Genomic DNA, 20,423 nt, shown 5'->3' on the forward strand with positions numbered 1-20,423 from the left:
TGTCCCCCCTTGAAGGTCTGTCCCCATCCTGAAAGCCTGATGCCCCCCCCCCGACGTCCGATACATCCCTCCCCCCGAAGGACCGCCGACTCCCCAACAATATCGGGCCAGGAGGGAGCCCAAATCCTCCTGGCCACGGCGACCCCCTAACCCCACCCCGCACTACATTACGGGCAGGAGGGATCCCAGGCCCTCCTGCCCTCGACGCAAACCCCCCTCCCTCCAACGACTGCCCCCCCCCAAGAACCTCTGACCGCCCCCCCCAGCCGACCCGCGACCCCCCCTGGCGACCCCCACGACCCCCCACCCCCCTTCCCCGTACCTTTGGTAGTTGGGCCAGAAGGGAGCCCAAACCCTCCTGGCCACGGCGACCCCCTAACCCCACCCCGCACTACATTACGGGCAGGAGGGATCCCAGGCCCTCCTGCCCTCGACGCAAACCCCCCTCCCCCCCAACGACCGCCCCCCCCAAGAACCTCCGACCGCTCCCCCAGCCGACCCGCGACCCCCCTGGCGACCCCCACGACCCCCCCACCCCCCTTCCCCGTACCTTTGGTAGTTGGCCGGACAGACGGGAGCCAAACCCGCCTGTCCGGCAGGCAGCCAACGAAGGAATGAGGCCGGATTGGCCCATCCATCCTAAAGCTCCGCCTACTGGTGGGGCCTAAGGCGCGTGGGCCAATCAGAATAGGCCCTGGAGCCTTAGGTCCCACCTGGGGGCGCGGCCTGAGGCACATGGTCGGGTTGGGCCCATGTGCCTCAGGCCGCGCCCCCAGGTGGGACCTAAGGCTCCAGGGCCTATTCTGATTGGCCCACGCGCCTTAGGCCCCACCAGTAGGCGGAGCTTTAGGATGGATGGGCCAATCCGGCCTCATTCCTTCGTTGGCTGCCTGCCGGACAGGCGGGTTTGGCTCCCGTCTGTCCGGCCAACTACCAAAGGTACGGGGAAGGGGGGTGGGGGGGTCGTGGGGGTCACCAGGGGGGTCGCGGGTCGGCTGGGGGAGCGGTCGGAGGTTCTTGGGGGGGGGCGGTCGTTGGGGGGGAGGGGGGTTTGCGTCGAGGGCAGGAGGGCCTGGGATCCCTCCTGCCCGTAATGTAGTGCGGGGTGGGGTTAGGGGGTCGCCGTGGCCAGGAGGGTTTGGGCTCCCTTCTTGCCCGATATTGTCGGGAAGTCGGCGGTCCTTCGGGGTGGGGGTGCGAGTGGTCCTGCCGGGGGGGGGGGATGTATCGGACGTCGGGGAGTCGGCCGGGCAAGAGGGCTTGGGCTCCCTCTTGCTCCGATCGTGGATGCGGGTGTGGGTGGGAGCGCGTGCGAGCGGTCGTTCGGGGTGGGGGTGCGAGTGGTCCTGCCGGGGGGGGGGGGATGTATCGGACGTCGGGGAGTCGGCCGGGCAAGAGGGCTTGGGCTCCCTCTTGCTCCGATCGTGGATGCGGGTGCGGGTGGGAGCGCGTGCGAGCGGTCGTTCGGGGTGGGGGTGCGAGTGGTCCTGCCGGGGTGGGGATGTATCGGACGTCGGGGAGTCGGCCGGGCAAGAGGGCTTGGGCTCCCTCTTGCTCCGATCGTGGGTGCGGGTGGGAGCGCGTGCGAGCGGTCGTTCGGGGTGGGGGTGCGAGCGGTCCTGCTGGGGGGGGTGAATCGGGCGTCGGGCGGGGTGGGAACTATGTTTTAAAACTTTTGTATACCGCGCTCACGCATATAACGCGCGAGGGGTATGCGCGGTAGGTAAAAACGCGTATAACGCGCGCGTTATATGCGTGAAAATACGGTAGTCATAAAATATGAACAAAATCTCAACTAGGACCCAGTTTCGGTGACAGCATCGCCTTCCTCAGAGACGCCGACACGATAAATATTGTCCCCTGAGGAAGGCGATGCTGTCGCCGAAACTGGGTCCTAGTTGGGATTTTGTTCATATTTTATGACTTTACTTCAATTAAAGATTTGAATTCCCTTGCTGGTTGTGATGTCTCCAGTGCCTCTGCTTGCTATTTTTCTCATAGTATTTCGAGGCCTTGTTTCTTCTTCTTTTTTTTTTTTTTTTCTGTTCCCGTGGCGGCGGCGAAAAAGGCAAACAGAATACTGGGAATGATTAAGAAGGGTATCACAAACAGATCGGAGAGGGTTGTTATGCCGCTGTACGGGCCATGGTGCGCCCTCACCTGGAGTACTGCGCCCAGCAATGGTCACCGTACATGAAGAAGGACATGGTACTTCACCTCTATCCTTTGCTAGCTACTTTTCTTATAATAAAAAGAAAGAAAGAAAAATAAATGGCAGTGCTGTTATTGATAGCCATTGTAGAAAGGATACTAGCTCATGAAATCTGGGTGAGAGGTCAGCCAGAAACGGTTTGATTCTGCTGCTTGGCCCAAAATGAATCAGGTGTCATCTCTCACACCTCAATGGAAAATCTCTTCTAATACTTGCTGATCCACAGTACCATAATAGACTTTAACTCATCTAGCAGATGAATTTAAGAAACCGTGTCAGAAGCTCTCAGTCTTGACACTTCAACAATGAACCGCATTCACTGGCTGATCCTCTTCTGATTTCATTCTAACAGCCTTGTGTTGGTCTCAAAGTTCTGTGCAATGAGACATGGAAGAGGCTCTAATGACAGACAGACCTCTGCTCAGCATGCCTTTGTGTTTATAAATGTACTGGCTTATAATTAGTCTACAATTGTTCTGAACACAATTTTCAAAACCATATTCATGCATAATATAGGGTTTTATGCCCAGGAGGGGTATTCTTCAAGTTTCAAGTTTATTTATAGTTTGGTATACCGACCATCACAGATATCTGGCCGGTTTACAATATTAAAAATTTAAAATATCTTAAAAATAAAAATATAATAAAAATAAAAATAGGGCAGGTTGGGGCCGAGACAGGGACAACATTTAAGAGGAGCTGAGGGGGAGGGAGATTTTAATTACATTAAGAAAATAAAAATAAAAGAAAGGGAAGAGGGAGAGGGAGAGGGAGAGGATAAAACAACAGGGAAAAGGGGGGGGGGTCACTTCTTAATAGTGGTTCTCTATTTATTTATGTAGTTTTTGTTTTACCTTGATCAGATTTCTTAACTGCAATTTTGGTATGCATCTTTGAATAGAAATGTTTTGAGGTTAATTTTAAATTTGTTTAAGGAATTTTCACAGCGAAGATGCGGTGGCATTGTATTCCAGAGGGAAGGGGCAATTGCGGAGAAGATGGTGTTTCTAGTATAGTATAGGTCTTTGATTGAGGGAACTGTCAATAAATTCTGATCGGAGGATCTAAGAGCTCTAGATGGGGTGGGTGAGATAATATATTTGTCTAAGAAGGCAGGTGAGTATAATTAGGCCCTGATTCTATAAATGACGCCTAAGGCACAGATACTGAGGAACGCCACGTATAGTGCCTGTCAAATCTTCAGTGAGGCACTCGTTAACAGAATTGTACCTTATGGCGCCTAAAGTGGGGCTTAATCACCGTAAAGTGTCTGAACCTTAGGAGCCCCTATTTATGCCAGGGTTTTCATGGCTTAAATACCAGCGACTAAATCCTAAACAGGTGCCTACATGCAAAACATGCCCAAGATCTGACACAATCTTCCCCCCCTCAACCTAATCCACTTTCAGGCTAGGCACCTACCCAAGAGTGGTAGGCGCCTACCGAGTTAGGTGCCTACCACCCAGTGGCGTAGCGAGGGTGAGTGGCGCCCGTGGCGGTGGCGCTCCTCCCCGCTTCTTCCCTATCCCCTCCGCCATGCACTTGCCTCCTTCCCCCGCACCTTTTTCATTTTCCAGGTGCAAGCAGCATCACGAACTTGATGCCTGCTTTGTGTTGGCTCTCTCTCTCTGACGTCACTTCCTAGGCGTGGGACCCAGGAATGACATCAGAGAGCGCTGACACCGACGTGGGCAGCAAGTTCATGATGCTGCTCGTGCCAGGAAAATGAAAGAGATACTAGGGAAGGGAAGGGGTGCACGTGCGTGGAATGGGGGTCGGGAAGGAGTGGGGGGTGGATTAGAGGATGGGTGCTGGTCTGTCACTAAAACGGTGCCCGGGGCAGACCACCTCCCGCCCTCCCTTACTGCTACTACCCAATTCATTTTTAATTTAAGCTAATTATAAAGTGCTAGTTGCCAATTATTGGCACTGATTAAGCTTTTTAAATAATTAACCCCCGAAAGATCTTAGTGAAATATCTTGGGTGCCTTGAGCGGGATCCCTAGGTTGATAATGGGAGTGATATTTCGGTAGTGTTATGCTAGAGTGCTTTATCGGGCTTATTACACCCAAGTGCAATTAAATAAAATAGGGGGTATTTCCTTTCCTCTTTGTTTAAAATGTGGCCGGGACCCTAACACTTTTGTTCATTCTTTCTGGGATTGCTGGACTATCTGCTCTTTATGGGGGTCTATCACGCCGCATATCCAACACCTTTACTCCTGCACCCTCTCGGGTACAGTGGAGCAGTTGGTACTGGACTTCCCGGGAGCTTTCAGGGGTCTGCCTAAAGGGGGTTCCTTCTGGTGTCGTAAAGTGTGTCTCCTTGCTCTTAAATGGATCTTACAGTGTTGGATGGTGCCCGAGCCACCCACCTTTTGGGGATGGAGATCTCTGGTGCATAGCCTGGCCTTGTGGGAGGCCCACGAGGCGATGGCCCGCCCGTGCAAGTGTAGCCATTTTTTACTTATTTGGGGAGCTTATCTAGTTTCTGTGTCCCCGAGAGGGCGTAGCCTCATTTTGAACACAATCTCATAGGTGGTTTGCTGGTTATTGAGCCTAGTTTGGGACCAAACACAGCTCTTCTTCTTTTTTTTTTTTTGACAACCTTTTGGTCGACCCAGGGGCCACAAGAGTATGGCCTCTGGTGTTTCTGCTCTCATGGGGGGGAAGTTGCTTTGTTTTGATGGGGTGGTTTTGGGGGGGTAGGGAAGGCTTACATTCTACTAGACCTGTTATGCCTTGTTGACTGTTTCTTGATTAATCTCGACTCTGTTGTTTATAATAAAACAGATTTGAACATAAATAATTAACCCCCCCCCCTTTTTACAAAACCGCAATAGCGGTTATTAGCGCAGCGAGCAGCACTGAATGCTCCCGATGCTCATAGAGTTAGGAGCTTAGCACTGATTTTCAGCTCTAGGCTTATAAATTAAGCTCAAAAATCTAGGCTATCGAATGGCGGACTCAAATTTAGTTTAACTTTTATGCTTCTAATATATCATGAATTTTCAGCTGAAAAGTCAAGCTTCTAAATGTGGCTGAAAATAGGGCACAAATTTAGGAGGTTAATTTAGGAGCATAAATATAGGGATGAAATACACACATACGAACTTAAGAATTGTCATACTGTGATAGACCGATGGTTTATCAAGCCCAGCATCCTGTTTCTAACACTGGCCAAACCAGGTACCAAGTACCTAGCAAGATCCCAAGTAGCAAAATAGATTTTATCCTAGGAATAAGCAGTGGATTTCCCCAAGCCATCTCAATAATGACCTATGGACTTCTCTTCTCTTTAAGGAAATTATCCAAATCTTTTTTAAACCCTGTTAAGCTAATTGATTTCACCACATTCTCCAGCAACAAATTCCAGAATTTAATTACATGCTGTGTGAAGAAACATTTTCTCTAGTCTAATTTAAATATACTACTTAATAGCTTCATCTACCCTTTCCACTCCACTCAGTATTTTATAGACCTCTATCATATCACCCCTGAGACATCTTTTCTCCAGGCTGAAGAGCCCTAATTGCTTTAATCTTTCCTCAAAGGGAATTTGTCTCATCCCTTTTATAATTTTTGTCGTCCTTCTCTGTACCTTTTCTAATTCCGCTACAGTCATGACAGGAGAGAAGATGGGCCTGTAACTCTGCTGTCATGATTGTGTATATTTGACCCCTTTATTGGAAGGGGTAAAGGGTAATGGACCTATATTCTGGTTTTTCTCTGTGGTTATACAATCAAAGTTTTTTAATTATATTTTAGATCGGTACTTATTTTGTACCTAGGGCAATGAAGTGTTAAGTGATATGCCCAGTTACAGGGAACTATAGTGGGAATTGAACGTACAACCTCAGTGTCTAACCTCTAGGCCACTCCTCCATGCCAAGAGTTTGTATATTGGTTGGTAACATTCTGACCCCTGGGTCCTGAAATAAAGTTGCTTCCCTGTGAATGTGACTCTGTTTCATTGTTCCACCTGTGGCCTTTGACATTTTTGGTGTATATAGGTCAGACACATTTCAAAATACTTTATAGGAAATCATAACACTGAAACTTTGACTATGGTAACTGATTGGGGCAGGAAGGCCCATCAAGGCCCATCTAGCCCATCTGTCCAATTTACTTCCTCTTCTTTAATTGGATTGACTACCTAGAACGTTGTAGGTTTGATTTCATCTCGGTGTGTTCGCCCTCCAACGTGATGGGGCAGTGTCCTCTATGGCTGAATTTAGGAATTTTCATGGTCAGCTTTCAATTCGGTCCTGCGTTCTCTTTACTTCTGTCTTTAGTAGCACATTTGCACTGACAATTTAATATGATATCCAGCGTTCTTCTTTCCGACACATCACATTACATTAAGCAGATTGTGTGACATGACGTTACACTGTGTCCTTCTTGTCAAGAAGAATCTGGATGCTTTTCCAAGCAACATGTCTCATTTTTGAACAGCAAAAGTTTAATAGTGCTGCTTGTATCATCCTCCCAGGTTCAGGGCCACTGCTCTTTATGTACGAGTACTCCCTCTGCCACTGATCATTCAAGATCTTTATTCTGAGGTAACAGGTTTACTCTTCTGTGCGGCATCTATTCTTAGGTGTTTATCAAGTTTATTTAGGGGTCCTTTGACGTGTAAAGCAATCCATGGTGCAACCTCATCTGGAGTATTGTGTTTAATTCTGGTCTCTTTATCTCAAGAAAGATATAGTGGCACTAGAAAAGGTTCAAAGAAGAGCGACCAAGATGGTAAAGGGGATGGAACTTCTCTCATATGAGGAAAAACTAAAAAAGGTTAGGGCTCTTCAGTTGGAAAAGAGATGGCCGAGGGGAGATATGATTGAAGTCTACAAAATCCTGAGTGGAGCAGAACGGGTACAAGTGGATCGATTTTTCACTCCGTCAAACATTACAAAGACTAGGGGACACTCGAAGTTACACGGAAATACTTTTAAAACCAATAGAAGGGAATTTTTTTTCCACTCAGAGAACAGTTAAGCTCTGGAACGCGTTGCCAGAGGATGTGGTAAGAGCGGATAGCGTAGCTGGTTTTAAGAAAGGTGTGTACAAGTTCCTGGAGGAAAAGTCCATAGTCTGTTATTGAGAAAGACAAGGGGGAATCCACTGCTTGCCTTGTATTGGTAGCATGGAATATTGCTACATCTTGGGTTTTGGCCAGGTACTAGTGACTTGGATTGGCCACCATGAGAATGGGCTATTGGGCTTGATAGACCATTGGTTTGACCCAGTAAGGCTATTCTTATATTCTTAAGTAGGCCCCACCCACAATTTCTTCCCCCTTAGTGTGACTGCCAGGGATCCCCAAACCACCAGCCAAAGACTTCCTTCCCACCAAAAGTACATTTTGGGTAGCCGCTGGTACTGTCCCTGAGCTGCTGCAGTTGCCCCCCTCCCTCCCTCCATACACATGCTCATTTTTCACACGTGTGAAACTGAGCATAAATACAGGCTAGCGGATGGCAGCAGCAGCTCAGAGACAATACCGGTGACTGCCCAAGATATAAGTTATTTCGATGGGGAGGAGGTCTTCGGCTGGTAGGGCTTGGGGCTCTCCTCCAGTACAGGTTTTTCATTTGCTTTAGGAGGGCACAGGGAAGGGGCATAAATTAAAATGTGGGGTTTTCTTTAGTTGAGGGGTGGAGATGAAATTTTTGACCCACCCACTGTGGTCTTGGGCCTGCCCTAAATTGGCTCTCTGGCTACACTAGTGACTGAGATTAATTCTATAAGGAGCTACCTAGATTTAAATGGTGAATATTATGCATGTATATGCTGGTAGTCTAGCCATTTACATGTGTATATGAACACATACGTGTGTAAATTTAGTTTAGTTAACTATACTTGATATGCTGCTATTAAGCAATACCAGCACAGCGGTTTACAATTAAAATAAGAGTAAAATAAAAAGGAGTCAGAAATTAAGAGGAGAATTAGATCCATATTCATTACAGGAAAGAGTAGAGGAAATTACCTTGTGCTTCAGATCCCCACTCAAACTGTTCTGCCAGGCTCCATCTGTCTCATTGGCACATCAATCACCAAAGGCATCATTAAACAGGAAGGTCTTTAAGTTTTTTCCTAAACTGTATGTATAAAGTTTGTAGGCACAGAAAGCTAGGCAGGTGGTTCCAAAGTATAGGACTTGTAACAAAAATTAAGTGAATATGTCTAAATGAGAGCGCCACTAAAATTCAGTCCGCCTGAAATTCAGCACTATTTAACTGGTCAGGAACAGCTTGAGATGCAGGGGCGTAGTGAGGGTAGGAGGCGCCCGGGGTGGTGCCCTCCTCTATGTCCCCCCTCCCCCCGCTTCTTCCACACCTCCTCGCTCCTTCCCCACCCTTTATGCCACCCTTGCATACTCCCTTCCCTCGTACCTCTTTAAATATTCGCCAGTGCGAGTAGTTTCTCCGGCCTGCTGCTCACTCCAGCGCCGTCTTCCCCTCTAATGTCACTTCCTGGCCCCATGACCCGGAAGTGGTTTCAGAGGGGAGCCAGGCCAGCGTGAACAGCAGGCCGGAGAAGTTGCTCATGCTGGTGAAGATTTAAAGAGGTACTGGAGGGGTGGAGAGGGAGGGTGTGAGCCTGACGTGATGGAGTGGAGAGGTGCCGGTACCCCCACTAAAACGGCACCTGGGGCAGTTCATCCCCACCCCCACCCCCACCCTTACTTCGCCACTGGTGAGATGACCTCTAAATATTAGCCCATAGTGGCAAGCAGATAGCCATCTATGTTGTGCGACTTAGCTGACTATCTGTGAAATTTAAAGTGCTAGCTGGCTAAGTTTAGCAGCCAAATTGGGCCACTTAAATAGCTGGTCTATCTTAGGCTGCTATAAACTTAGCTGGCCAGTGATACATTTCAACTTAGCCGGCTAAGTTTATAGCAACCAAAAATAGATCAGATATTCAATTCTGGTCACTGGAAACAGCATTGAATATCCAGCCTCAGCGCCAACTAATAATAATAGTAATAACTTTATTTTTGTGTACCGCAATATCACAACAGTTCTAAGCGGTTCATAGCTACTTATTCTTTGAGACTTCTGTAGCTTTTACCTTGCTTATTATTTTATGAAAAAAGGAGAATCAGTGCAAAAAGCAAAACACAGAAAATGGAGTCCCAACAATGCTCCATACAAGGAAGTCGAGAATAATCAAAGTGATTTGACTGTGGCAATTTTTGTTTCTTTTTTATTGACTTTGAATATTGGTACATTACACCACTGGTACCTTTTCTTGAGGAATCAAATACATGTATTTGTGCAGTTGAGGTTCTGCCAGTGCAAAACTTGCACATAACCAGAGTGGAAGATCCAAAACAGATAAGCAGAGGAGTAAGAGAATACTAGAGGAAGTGACTTTTCGGGGGGGGGGGGGGCTTTTATCCAATAAACACCTGTGTTATATTTTATTCACTTGAGTTGGAGGGTTATTGGTGTTTATCACTTAAAACCTAAAATCAGAATCCCTACCTTACTGTCGCTGGTCAGTGTGGTGCATCTATTACTAGTACACTGAAAAGTAAGTGGAAACTCTTGTAAGTGTCCAAAAAATGAGTAACTCAAACAATATATGTGGAGCACTTTATATTATATATAATGTGATTAAAACAGAGGAAAAAGGACCTCAAAAAACCCCAGGGTCATAATCAATGAAGTTATAACCAAACGGGGTTAGGTTTTCATCACCGGTCCAAAACCACTGTGTGAACTATTTAAAATATTTTTTTACTCGTTTTCATAATGCAATATGTGATATATAATGATTTTTAAATATTGTGATTTAAAATCTCTCAAATTACAAGTTAAAGCCGGCAGATTTATTTTCAGGCTTTCTATGATGTGAAATAGACCAAGCACTTATCTTAATAGCCCAACGGAGGCCCAACCGTTTCGTTCAATGGGCTTCTTCAGGGGTAACGATAAGAAATACGGTGCCGGTACACACTTTGCTCAAAATTTCTTAAAAAAAGAGAGAGAAAAATAAAGAACATTATATTAATGATTTTACGACAAATAAGGACATATTCATTTCAATAATGTAATGATGTTATGACTGTTGATGCTACATGTTAGAATATTCTGTCAATGAACCAAATAAAACCGCAAGCATCAAAACAAACAATACAATGTGAATATTATTTAATAAAATATATAACTTGCCTGCGGTATAGCTGTGAGCTATTTTGCCAGCAACAATTGTAAAACAAGATGGCACCCGAATTTAAACAGGACGCCGAGATTTTTTTAACCAATCAAATTCTTGGATGACGTCAAGAATGATGACGTTGTATATATTTAACTTTGAGAAAATTTTTTAAAGGTAAACTAACATTTGTATTCAAACAAGGCGCTAAGACATTGTTAACTTATCAAGTTAATAGTGCATATATTTAAAAATATATAATTAGAAAAAATATATTTTGAAACAGTCAAAAAGACTGAAAACATAATGATGAGGTGAAAACCCATATTGTAACTTTGCATAATAAAACTAAGAAAATTATTGTATATAAGGGCAAAAAACATGAATGGTTGAAGACTGGTGTTATGTGTGAAAACAAAATCAGAAAAAAGCGTGCCATTCAATATGGCTATTAAGTCCTTGGGGTTCTAATGTATGTAATCTCGAGATCCACAGTTGTTCACAACGTAATAATTGCTTGTTGCGATCTCCTCCCCTTGCAGATTTCGGAATATGATCAATCACCCAACATTTAAACTGATGAAATTTATGGTGAAATTCTGAACAATGGGCGACCAAGGGTGCTTTTGAGATTAGAGCGATGTTCAGTTAATCTGATCTTGAGACTTCTAATAGTTTTCCCAACATAAAGTTTATTGCAGGGACATAACAAAAGATAAACAACATAGGTACTATTGCAGTTGCTGAAAAATTGTGTAGTATAAAGTTTATTGTCAAATGGATTGATGAAATGGTCGGATTGCAACATTATCTCACAGTTTAGGCAATGATCACATTTATAATGACCCTTTAAAATAGATGTCTGTGATGTGGTGGTCTTCAATTCTGACGGGCTTAACAGCTCTTTAAGATTCTTCCCCCGGGAGTATTGCTCCGGGATAAGAACTGAAGCACCCTTGGTCGCCCATTGTTCAGAATTTCACCATAAATTTCATCAGTTTAAATGTTGGGTGATTGATCATATTCCGAAATCTGCAAGGGGAGGAGATCACAACAAGCAATTATTACGTTGTGAACAACTGTGGATCTCGAGATTACATACATTAGAACCCCAAGGACTTAATAGCCATATTGAATGGCATGCTTTTTTCTGATTTTGTTTTCACACATAACACCAATCTTCAACCATTCATGTTTTTTGCCCTTATATACAATAATTTTCTTAGTTTTATTATGCAAAGTTACAATATGGGTTTTCACCTCATCATTACGTTTTCAGTCTTTTTGACTGTTTCAAAATATATTTTTTCTAATTATATATTTTTAAATATATGCACTATTAACTTGATAAGTTAACAATGTCTTAGCGCCTTGTTTGAATACAAATGTTAGTTTACCTTTAAAAAATTTTCTCATAGTTAAATATATACAGCGTCATCATTCTTGACGTCATCCAAGAATTTGATTGGTTAAAAAAATCTCGGCGTCCTGTTTAAATTTGGGCGCCATCTTGTTTTACAATTGTTGCTGGCTAAATAACTCACAGCTATACCGCAGGCAAGTTATATATTTTATTAAATAATATTCACATTGTATTGTTTGTTTTGATGCTTGCGGTTTTATTTGGTTCATTGACAGAATATTCTAACATGTAGCATCAACAGTCATAACATCATTACATTATTGAAATGAATATGTCCTTATTTGTCGTAAAAACATTAATATAATGTTCTTTATTTTTCTCTCTCTTTTTTTAAGAAATTTTGAGCAAAGTGTGTACCGGCACCGTATTTCTTATCGTTACCCCTGAAGAAGCCCGTTGAGCGAAACGGTTGGGCCTCCGTTGGGCTATTAAGATAAGTGCTATTTCACATCATAGAAAGCCTGAAAATAAATCTGCCGGCTTTAACTTGCTCTTTAGTAATTTGAGATTTTAAATCACAATATTTAAAAATCATTATATATCATATATTGCATTATGAAAACGAGTAAAAAAATATTTTAAATAGTTCACACAGTGGTTTTGGACCGGTGATGAAAACCTAACCCCGTTTGGTTATAACTTCATTGATTATGACCCTGGGGTTTTTTGAGGTCCTTTTTCCTCTGTTTTAATCACATTATATATAATATAAAGTGCTCCACATATATTGTTTGAGCATCTATTACTAGGCCTTATCAGTAACAAATGGCTGAACTTCTGACCCAAGACTTGTGTTTCTTTCCAGGGCAGAGCCGGCAATTGCCCGGATCAAAGAGGATCGCAGACGGATAATCTTGCCAGCTATTGACAATATCAAGTATAATTCTTTTGAAGTGCAACAATATGCCAATGCAGCCCATGGGTACAACTGGGGCCTCTGGTGCATGTATATCATCCCGCCTCAGGACTGGCTAGACAAAGGGGATGAATCAGCACCGATCAGGTAAGTCACTATTGTTGCTGCTATTTTTGCAGTGCTGTGTCATCCAGAATCGCGCAAATGAGATGAGGGGGCCCGATATTCAGACCACGGGAGGCAGTCCGGCCGAGTCCCATGATCAGGTATTCAAAGCCAGGCCACTTGCGGTGAGCAGTAATGAATATTTGGGGTTTTGTTGGCTGGCGCTAACTTAACCAGCTAAGTCAATACTGGTTAGGGTAATAGTGGCCGAAGTTCGGCCTGCTATTTACACTGCCCGATTTGGGCACGAAACCTAGATGGTGAGCGTTGAATATTGCCGGATATCACGCGATACAGCTGGTTAAACTTTAGGCGCTAACCATAAATATTCAGCGGTGATAACCAGTTAGTGACCCTGGGCAAGTCACTTAGTCCCCCCATTGCCCCAGGTACATTAGATAGATGGTGAAGCTGCTGGGGCAGACAGGGGAAAATGCTTGAGTACCTGAATATATTCATGTAAATCGTTCTGAGCTCCTTTGGGAGAATGGTATAGAAAATTGAATAAATAAATTTTGTGCTGAACGTTTGGGATTAGCCAGTTAAGCACTATTTAACTGGTCAGAGGCTGCTTCTGTCTGTTTAAATAGTTTTGAATGATCAATTTTATGAGAATCTACAGAGGTAATTGTGGAGTGCATAAAATGCATTTAATACCAATTAAGATTGTTAAAAACTCATTGTTTCCTGCTTTACTAGTTTCCTTTAGAGGAATATGAGATACATTTGATGGTCTGGGTGTTAGAATTAGAATATTAGAAATGATTTGCTAGTTGCTTGCAAATAAACTATTCTTTCGACTTCTCTGCATGGCATGAGGTGATTGAATCATTTGATTATATCTTTTTCTTCATTAACAGCAGGGTGGAAAGATAAGAGATCCAGTGAAATACCTGAGATTGCTCTGCATGATTTTCCTCACCTGTGGTGTTCTCTGGAATGCTTTTCATTATCTGCGATGCCAGGCTCATTCATCAGATTTACTAATGAGGTGTGATGTAACCTGCCACGGATGTTGCATTACTGCGCAGCAAATTTCTACGCTGATTGCTCAATACATTAGCATTGGCATCCCTGCAATTTAGTGGGGAGCCCGGGGTAGACTGGGAGGGGCATTGTATTCCTCTCTCTAACTCCCCAAGCGGGCGTACTAACAATACCTGTGCTGCCAGCCATGTTACTACAGTGCACCACTCCCCACTGCTTCCTTCCTGCTCTGAGCATGCTGGGACTTCTCGTGCATGCTCAGAGCATATGTTATAGCATGTAGCAATTAGGCTGGCAGGGCTTGGCATCCCTGTCAACAAGGTAAAAATGAGTGTTGGAGTTCTGGAGGGGGCCCAAGCTCAAAGTGTGTGTGTGGGAGGAGGGGGGGGGTGCCCAGGCCCACAAGGCCTCCTCTGGTTATGCCCCTGATTCACTATAACATAAACAGTATTGGAAGAGAGAAGGGGCTCGTTTGGGAGCAAAATATGCAGTCACTAAGAAGTATGCCATGATGTGAGTACTTGAGTATCAACCATTTCTGTTTGCTTTAACACCTGTAGAAGACTATATTGCACTCAGAAGTTATTACTAGATGGGTGTGACTGAATAGCTTTGAAACCTGGCATTAATAGGGCAATTTGAAAATCTCAGGCCTGAAGAAACTCTTTCCCCAATGACCTGCAAACAATTTTCAATGGGAAAATCCCCAAATAATTTCTTTGAAAATATCAGGTTCAGCGAAGGTGAAATACAGACACTGTTCTAATTGGTCTGGGTTTTCAGAGAGAAAGTATTATCCTGGGAAAGAAACAGCTCCCTTATAAAAGTCAACACCATCTGTATCATGCAGCCATGGTACAAAGCCATTGGTGTTTCAATCTGTCCATTGTAACTTCCTGGGTAACTGACCCAACCTCTTGTATTGAAATCTGAGCTTGAACTAAATATGAATATAAGAATAGTCATAATAGGTGAGACCAATGGTCCATTAGCCCAGTTTCCTGTTTCCAACAGTGGCCAATCCAGGTTGAATGTACCTGGCAGAAATCCAAAAAGTAGCAACATTCCACGCTACCGATCCCAAGGCAATCAGTGGTAAAGATGGAATAGCAAATCTGATTAACATAACATAACATAACAAAGGGGCCTGATTTCTCTGTTCTCTCAGGGCTAGATTCTTAAAACTTTGCATCAAAAACCGATGGGCCACTGTCTCAGCCGTTATTGTAACGATTTCACAAAGGCAAGTCATTCTCCAAAAAATGCACATGCAAATGAGGTTGGCGGAAAGTAGCGAAGGTTCATTAAATTTTCCTGTGCCCATCGCTGGTGATAGCGATGGACACATGCGCAGAATAAACGCACAAAAAAACCAAATTGAAGATCAACAGGAGGGATGCCCACTCCCTTCCACCACTGAAGTCAAGCAAACCCTCCCCCCACAGCAGCGGGAAAGATGCCCACTCCCTCCCACCACCAAGCAACGCCCCCAACACCCCTCCACCAGTAATGTGAGAGATGACCACCTCCTCCTGCCGTTGACATAAAGCAAACCCCCAGCTGATACCCTCTTCCGGCAGAGGAAGAGATGCCCACTCCCTCTCACCACCAAGCAACACCCCTGACACCTGCCCAGCAGAGGGAGAGATGCCCACTTCCTCGCGCTGCTGTGCAACCCCCAACTCCCCATGCCTGCGGTGACCCCCCTGTCTCCTTCCCCTTACCTTGTTTATGATGGCTGGCCAGAGGAATGCCTACTCACTCTAGCCAGCAGGCCTGCCTCTTCAAAATGGTAGCCTTCCTCTCCCCGGTGCAACAATGAGATATGCCAGGGAGGGGCCTAATGCTCTGATTAGCCCAGGTTGTTTAAGGCCCCTCCTATGGTGAAGCAGGCCCTCTCGGCCAAAACACAATCGTGTTGAGCCTTGATAATATAATAAAGCAACGGAGCACCGAGGTCACCTTCGCTGTTGTTTTTTAATTGTGAATGAAACAGGTCTAGATAAAATCTTTGTTTCTGCTCTGGGCCTTTTTTTTCTGTTCCATTATCACTGAAAAACACCCAGATTTGAAGCCTGTCCAAATCTCACCCAGAATATGCTTCCAACACACCCCCTTGCAATTTAGACGAACTGTTGAGTAAAATGCCCAATTCTGAGTTTTGAAAATTACAACTTAGATGTTTTGATGAGAAAAACATCTATCTGCTGCATTGTGTCACTTTTGAGGTGTTTTTCTCTTTTGAAAATGAGCATCTTAAGGCTCCTTTTATCAAGGTGTGGTAGGGGTTTAACGCGCGGAATAACGCGCGTTAAACCGCCTGCCGCGCTAGTCGCTAATGCCTCCATTGACGAGGCGTTAGTTTTTTGGCTTGCCGCGGGGGTTAGCGCGTGATGAAATGTCCGATGCGCTAACCCCGCTAGCACACCTTGATAAAAGGAACCCCTAGTGTTACATAAATAAGCTGAAATTATGGAGAATATGATGAAATCCAAGAATCTCGGTTTTCTCAATTTTCTAGAAACTCCTTCACTATATCTTAGAATCGATTAAGGCATATTTTTCTGAAAAATTTACTTTTTTTGTTGATTCTGTTATTGCCTCCAAGTTATATTATTTCCCTGTTAGATTGCATATGAGTGATTTGGAGGAATTAGGTTGGGGTGTTTGAAAATTCTTGATATTTTGGGCTATTTCTGCTTTTTTAGCGTTCTCTTCAAATCTTATTCCTAATAGGGCTACTCTTCTTGTTTCATTTCTTAGAGAGGTTGATAAAGCTTATTTCTAGAAAAGAATTTGGCATTTTGTAGTCAATGATTATTTGTATTTCCTGATGTATGCCCTGATTCTTAAATTAGGTAGAAAGCAATTTTGCAGCTGAGACCTTGTATTCTTGTTACCAGAGCAACTTTCTTTCTTAAATTTCCCTGTAAATGCTTGGTTTCCTTTCAGAAAACAAATTTTTTGAGGCTCTACAATTGGAGAATTTTCTAAAAGAAAACATGTTTTGATTTTTAAGTCTTCTTTTTCCTCTTTCTTAATTTCTTTAATTTTACGAAGGTGCGCTAGTGGTTTTAGCGCAAGCACCTGATTAGCGCGCGCTGTAGCACGCACAAGCCGGAAAACTACCGCCTGCTCAAGAGGAGGTGGTAGCAGCTAGTGCGCGCGGCATTTTAGCGTGCGCTATTCCGCGCGTTAAGGCTCTAACGCGCCTTCGTAAAAGGAACCCTAGGAGAATAATAATGGTGACATTCTTGGAAAATATATATTGTGTCAGGGTCTGTTTTATTTTCTGTTTGATTGTGTTGTTTTTATTCTATATATAAAGCGGGTTGAGGCTAGATTTTATTTTTCTGTTTGGGTTATTTCATGAATGGATATTTGGTTTGGTTTGGGTTTTTTTTGGATTGCCTTAGCTTATTTTACTAATTTAAAAAAAGCCAAGTTCAGCCACACTGTGAGCATTATCATAGTCATGGGGTTTGCACCTGGTTTGCTGCTCTACCAAGTCCAAGGATAAATCACCCATGAAGATTTCAAACTGAAATCCCCTCACATGGTTGGCTGGCTCCTTTCCTACCTCTTTACTGCCGGTGATATAGTATGCAATCATAGAGTGTAGAGGGAGAACTTGCAACTACATTGTAAAGTCACCATTTGGGACAAAGCTAACAATGCTAGAAACCTCTAAACTACCTTAAAACACAATGATTTTTAAAAAGAGGGCCCTCAGAGGTGCTGAAACATTTTAGGCTTTTGATACAGATGTACCACCATGTACTGTATAGTTACTGGTGAATAAAGAACTTTTCTGCTTCTACCTAGCCCAGGTATAAATAGCACAGGCTTATGAGTCAAAGCTTTAAATTTAAGCTCTTCACCTAAGGGAAGAAAGCCTTCAACTACTAACAAGGTCTTCCAACCCACTCCCCTCCCCCCTCATAAAACATCTCATAGAAACAGACAAAACTTGATGTCTTTAAGGTGCCAGCTGTCCTGGTTTATCTATGGCAGTTACCCTAGCCTCCTGCATTGGGGAAGGAGAGTCCTAAATTTTGGGAAGATGAGAAGATACTAGAACATAGGTGAGGAAGGGAGTTAGAGAAAGGGAGAGTGACAGACCTGGGGATGGAAAGGAGAGAAGGAGAAATGTTGGTGTCAGGGAGAGAGGTTGATGGATCCAGATTTGAAGGGAAGGAGTAAGAGAGAAAGAAATGTTGAACTCTGTGGAGGAAGGGGAGAAAGATGTTGGACTTGGGAGAGAGGAAAGCAAAGATGGTGGCCCCAGGGGGAGGGCAAAGATGATGGATCCAGGGGTGCAAGGAGGAAGAAAGAGAGGGAGAGATGTCAGTTCTGGGAGGACAAGGTATGGGGTAAGATGGTGAGTGAAGCACAGGGTGCAACAACATTTCCACTGCAAGGGGAACTTCATTAATTCCTGGAAATGACACATCTGGTATCCATACTAAGACTATAGCTAAGATAAGAGTCTATAGGACCCCAAACAGTACCTGATATAATAAAAACACTCTCTTATAACTTCCTTTTCCATTTACTCATGTTAATTCAAAGTCTAGCCTCACAAAGCAAATTCAATGTAATTTCCAGACTCCTCACAAGCTCCTCATGGGCTCCAAAGGGGCATTGCCCTTTGGTCACACCCCTTTGAACACATGTCTATGACTGTGTCTCACTACAGATGATAACTGAAGTAGTAGGCCTCACCACGTCTCCAAATGACATAAGAAATGAGGTGGTATCTTTCTGCTGACTTTGGTCCCAGTAATCAATTCAACCCTCCAATAGGCCTCTGTGCTTTTCTGGGCCCATGGATGCTTCTCCTCAATTATCACATGGCAGATGATAGCTGAATTAGTAGGTCTCACCACACCCCCAGATGGCATCAGAAGCAGGACAGGATTTTTCTGCTGGCTCCAGTTACAGTAGTCATTGGGATACCTTTACTTTGGCCTCCAAAGGCCTCCATGCTCCTCTGTTCTTCCTGGCTTACAGATACCTCTTCTCCCAGAGTCCATTTCTTTCTTTTCCTGGCTTTTTTTTTTATAAGTTTAAGCAAAACACCCAAGGAGTTAAACTGGAGAACAGGAAATGCCAGTTCTGACATCTACAAAAGCAGAAAAATAAAACAGACACTTTCAAAATAGAAAATTTATTTTGGTTCAGGAGCAAAATGTGTTTTGTTTTCAGTGGCTGCCTTTTTCAGCTATCCAAGTGAATCATCTGCAAAGCAGTATATAGAGAGATCTAGTTATAAATGTCCAGGTTAATATGAACTGAGGGGCAGAGAAGAACACTAAAGACTCATAAGTACTGTGTGTACTTTGCACAATCTATTAATAGCACCATTTCAGCAAAGGAAGCCTCTCAGGGAAACAAATATTTCTTTCCAGAGGTCAGACTCCCTTTTTGAAACTTCAATGTGATTTCAAGCATGTCAGAGAAAGATTGTTTTATCTAGTCATATTTGACTTTTCTCTTGAACGCTTTTTAACCTGTCACATGAACAATGACTCTTGATGAGAAAAGGCAGCCTGGGTAATAAGTAGGGTTATCAGCCATCCAGATTTATCCAGACATGTCCTCTTTGTAGAAGACTGTCCAGTTGTCTAGATGGCTTTTCAAAACCCAGCACTTTGTCCAGGTTTTGAAAAACTTTGAGCTTGGGGCCACATCTGGAGAGTATCTGCATATGCGTGAATGTGATGCGGTGATGTCCTATGCATGAACGCCCTCCAAATATGACTCCGAGCTTGAAAAGAGGAGGTTTGGGGGGCTGGGCTAGGGTGGAATGGGGCATGACTTGGGTGTGACTTGGGTAGAAGTGGGTGGGACTGAGGGGTGGGGCCATGTGACTATATTTTAGTTATGTAAAATCTGGTATCCCTAGTAATAAGGAACAGGCTTTCCTGTAGTCTCTCATGACTATGTGAATAATACAGGTTAACCATTTTGGATGCAGAATGCTAATGTGTTTGGCAGGTCATTTGTGTGCAAACTTGTGCTATAGTTTCTATTGAAGAATTTAATGACCCCTGATAAAGGCTTATGCTGAAACTTGGCAAAGTCAGGTCCTGATTCAATGAAGTATGAAATTTGCACCTATGGTTGTCCCTTATCCTTGGAACATCTTTGTTGTTGCTACACCACCCCCCTCTCCTGTGCATATAATAGCCGTGTGCTGACCCTGCAAGCACAGTTATCAAATACAAAGTGTGCAGATGCCTTTCCAACACACACTTGGCAGCAGCTAATTTTGAATGTGAAACAATGCAGGCCGATTCCATGGGTAAACTGGTTGCAATGTACAAATATCAAGTGCCCACATGCATTGCAAACGATGTGGGCTGTTCAACATTGTCCCAAAAGTGTAGCATTGGTTTAAGAAAGACAGAGAATGCTGCTTCATTAGTAAACCAACAGTGTGGAAAGTTCAATTCATATTTTTCCATTATAAGAGCTAAGGTAGAATAGTAGATTCATTTCATATTCCAAAAGTCAATTTGTACCATACATGATACTAAGAACCATCAATCACTGCTCACTTGCTCATTAATTTTGATGTCAGGATCACTCGATGCTCACATATATTA

The 20,423-nt window shown here is 43.8% G+C and overlaps 1 protein-coding gene across 1 annotated transcript in view; it reads left to right on the plus strand.

Annotated features, from left to right (window-relative positions):
- The window catches only part of GALNT9 (polypeptide N-acetylgalactosaminyltransferase 9), a 331,969-nt gene that overhangs the window by 163,497 nt on the left and 148,049 nt on the right, over positions 1 to 20,423 (plus strand). Inside the window, exon 5 of the mRNA XM_033953956.1 lies at positions 12,610 to 12,807. Coding sequence (XP_033809847.1) covers positions 12,610 to 12,807 — 198 coding nt within the window. The remainder of the gene's footprint in view (positions 1 to 12,609; positions 12,808 to 20,423) is intronic.

This window comes from Geotrypetes seraphini, chromosome 8, assembly GCF_902459505.1.
Source record: "Geotrypetes seraphini chromosome 8, aGeoSer1.1, whole genome shotgun sequence".
NCBI classification, from domain to species: domain Eukaryota; kingdom Metazoa; phylum Chordata; class Amphibia; order Gymnophiona; family Dermophiidae; genus Geotrypetes; species Geotrypetes seraphini.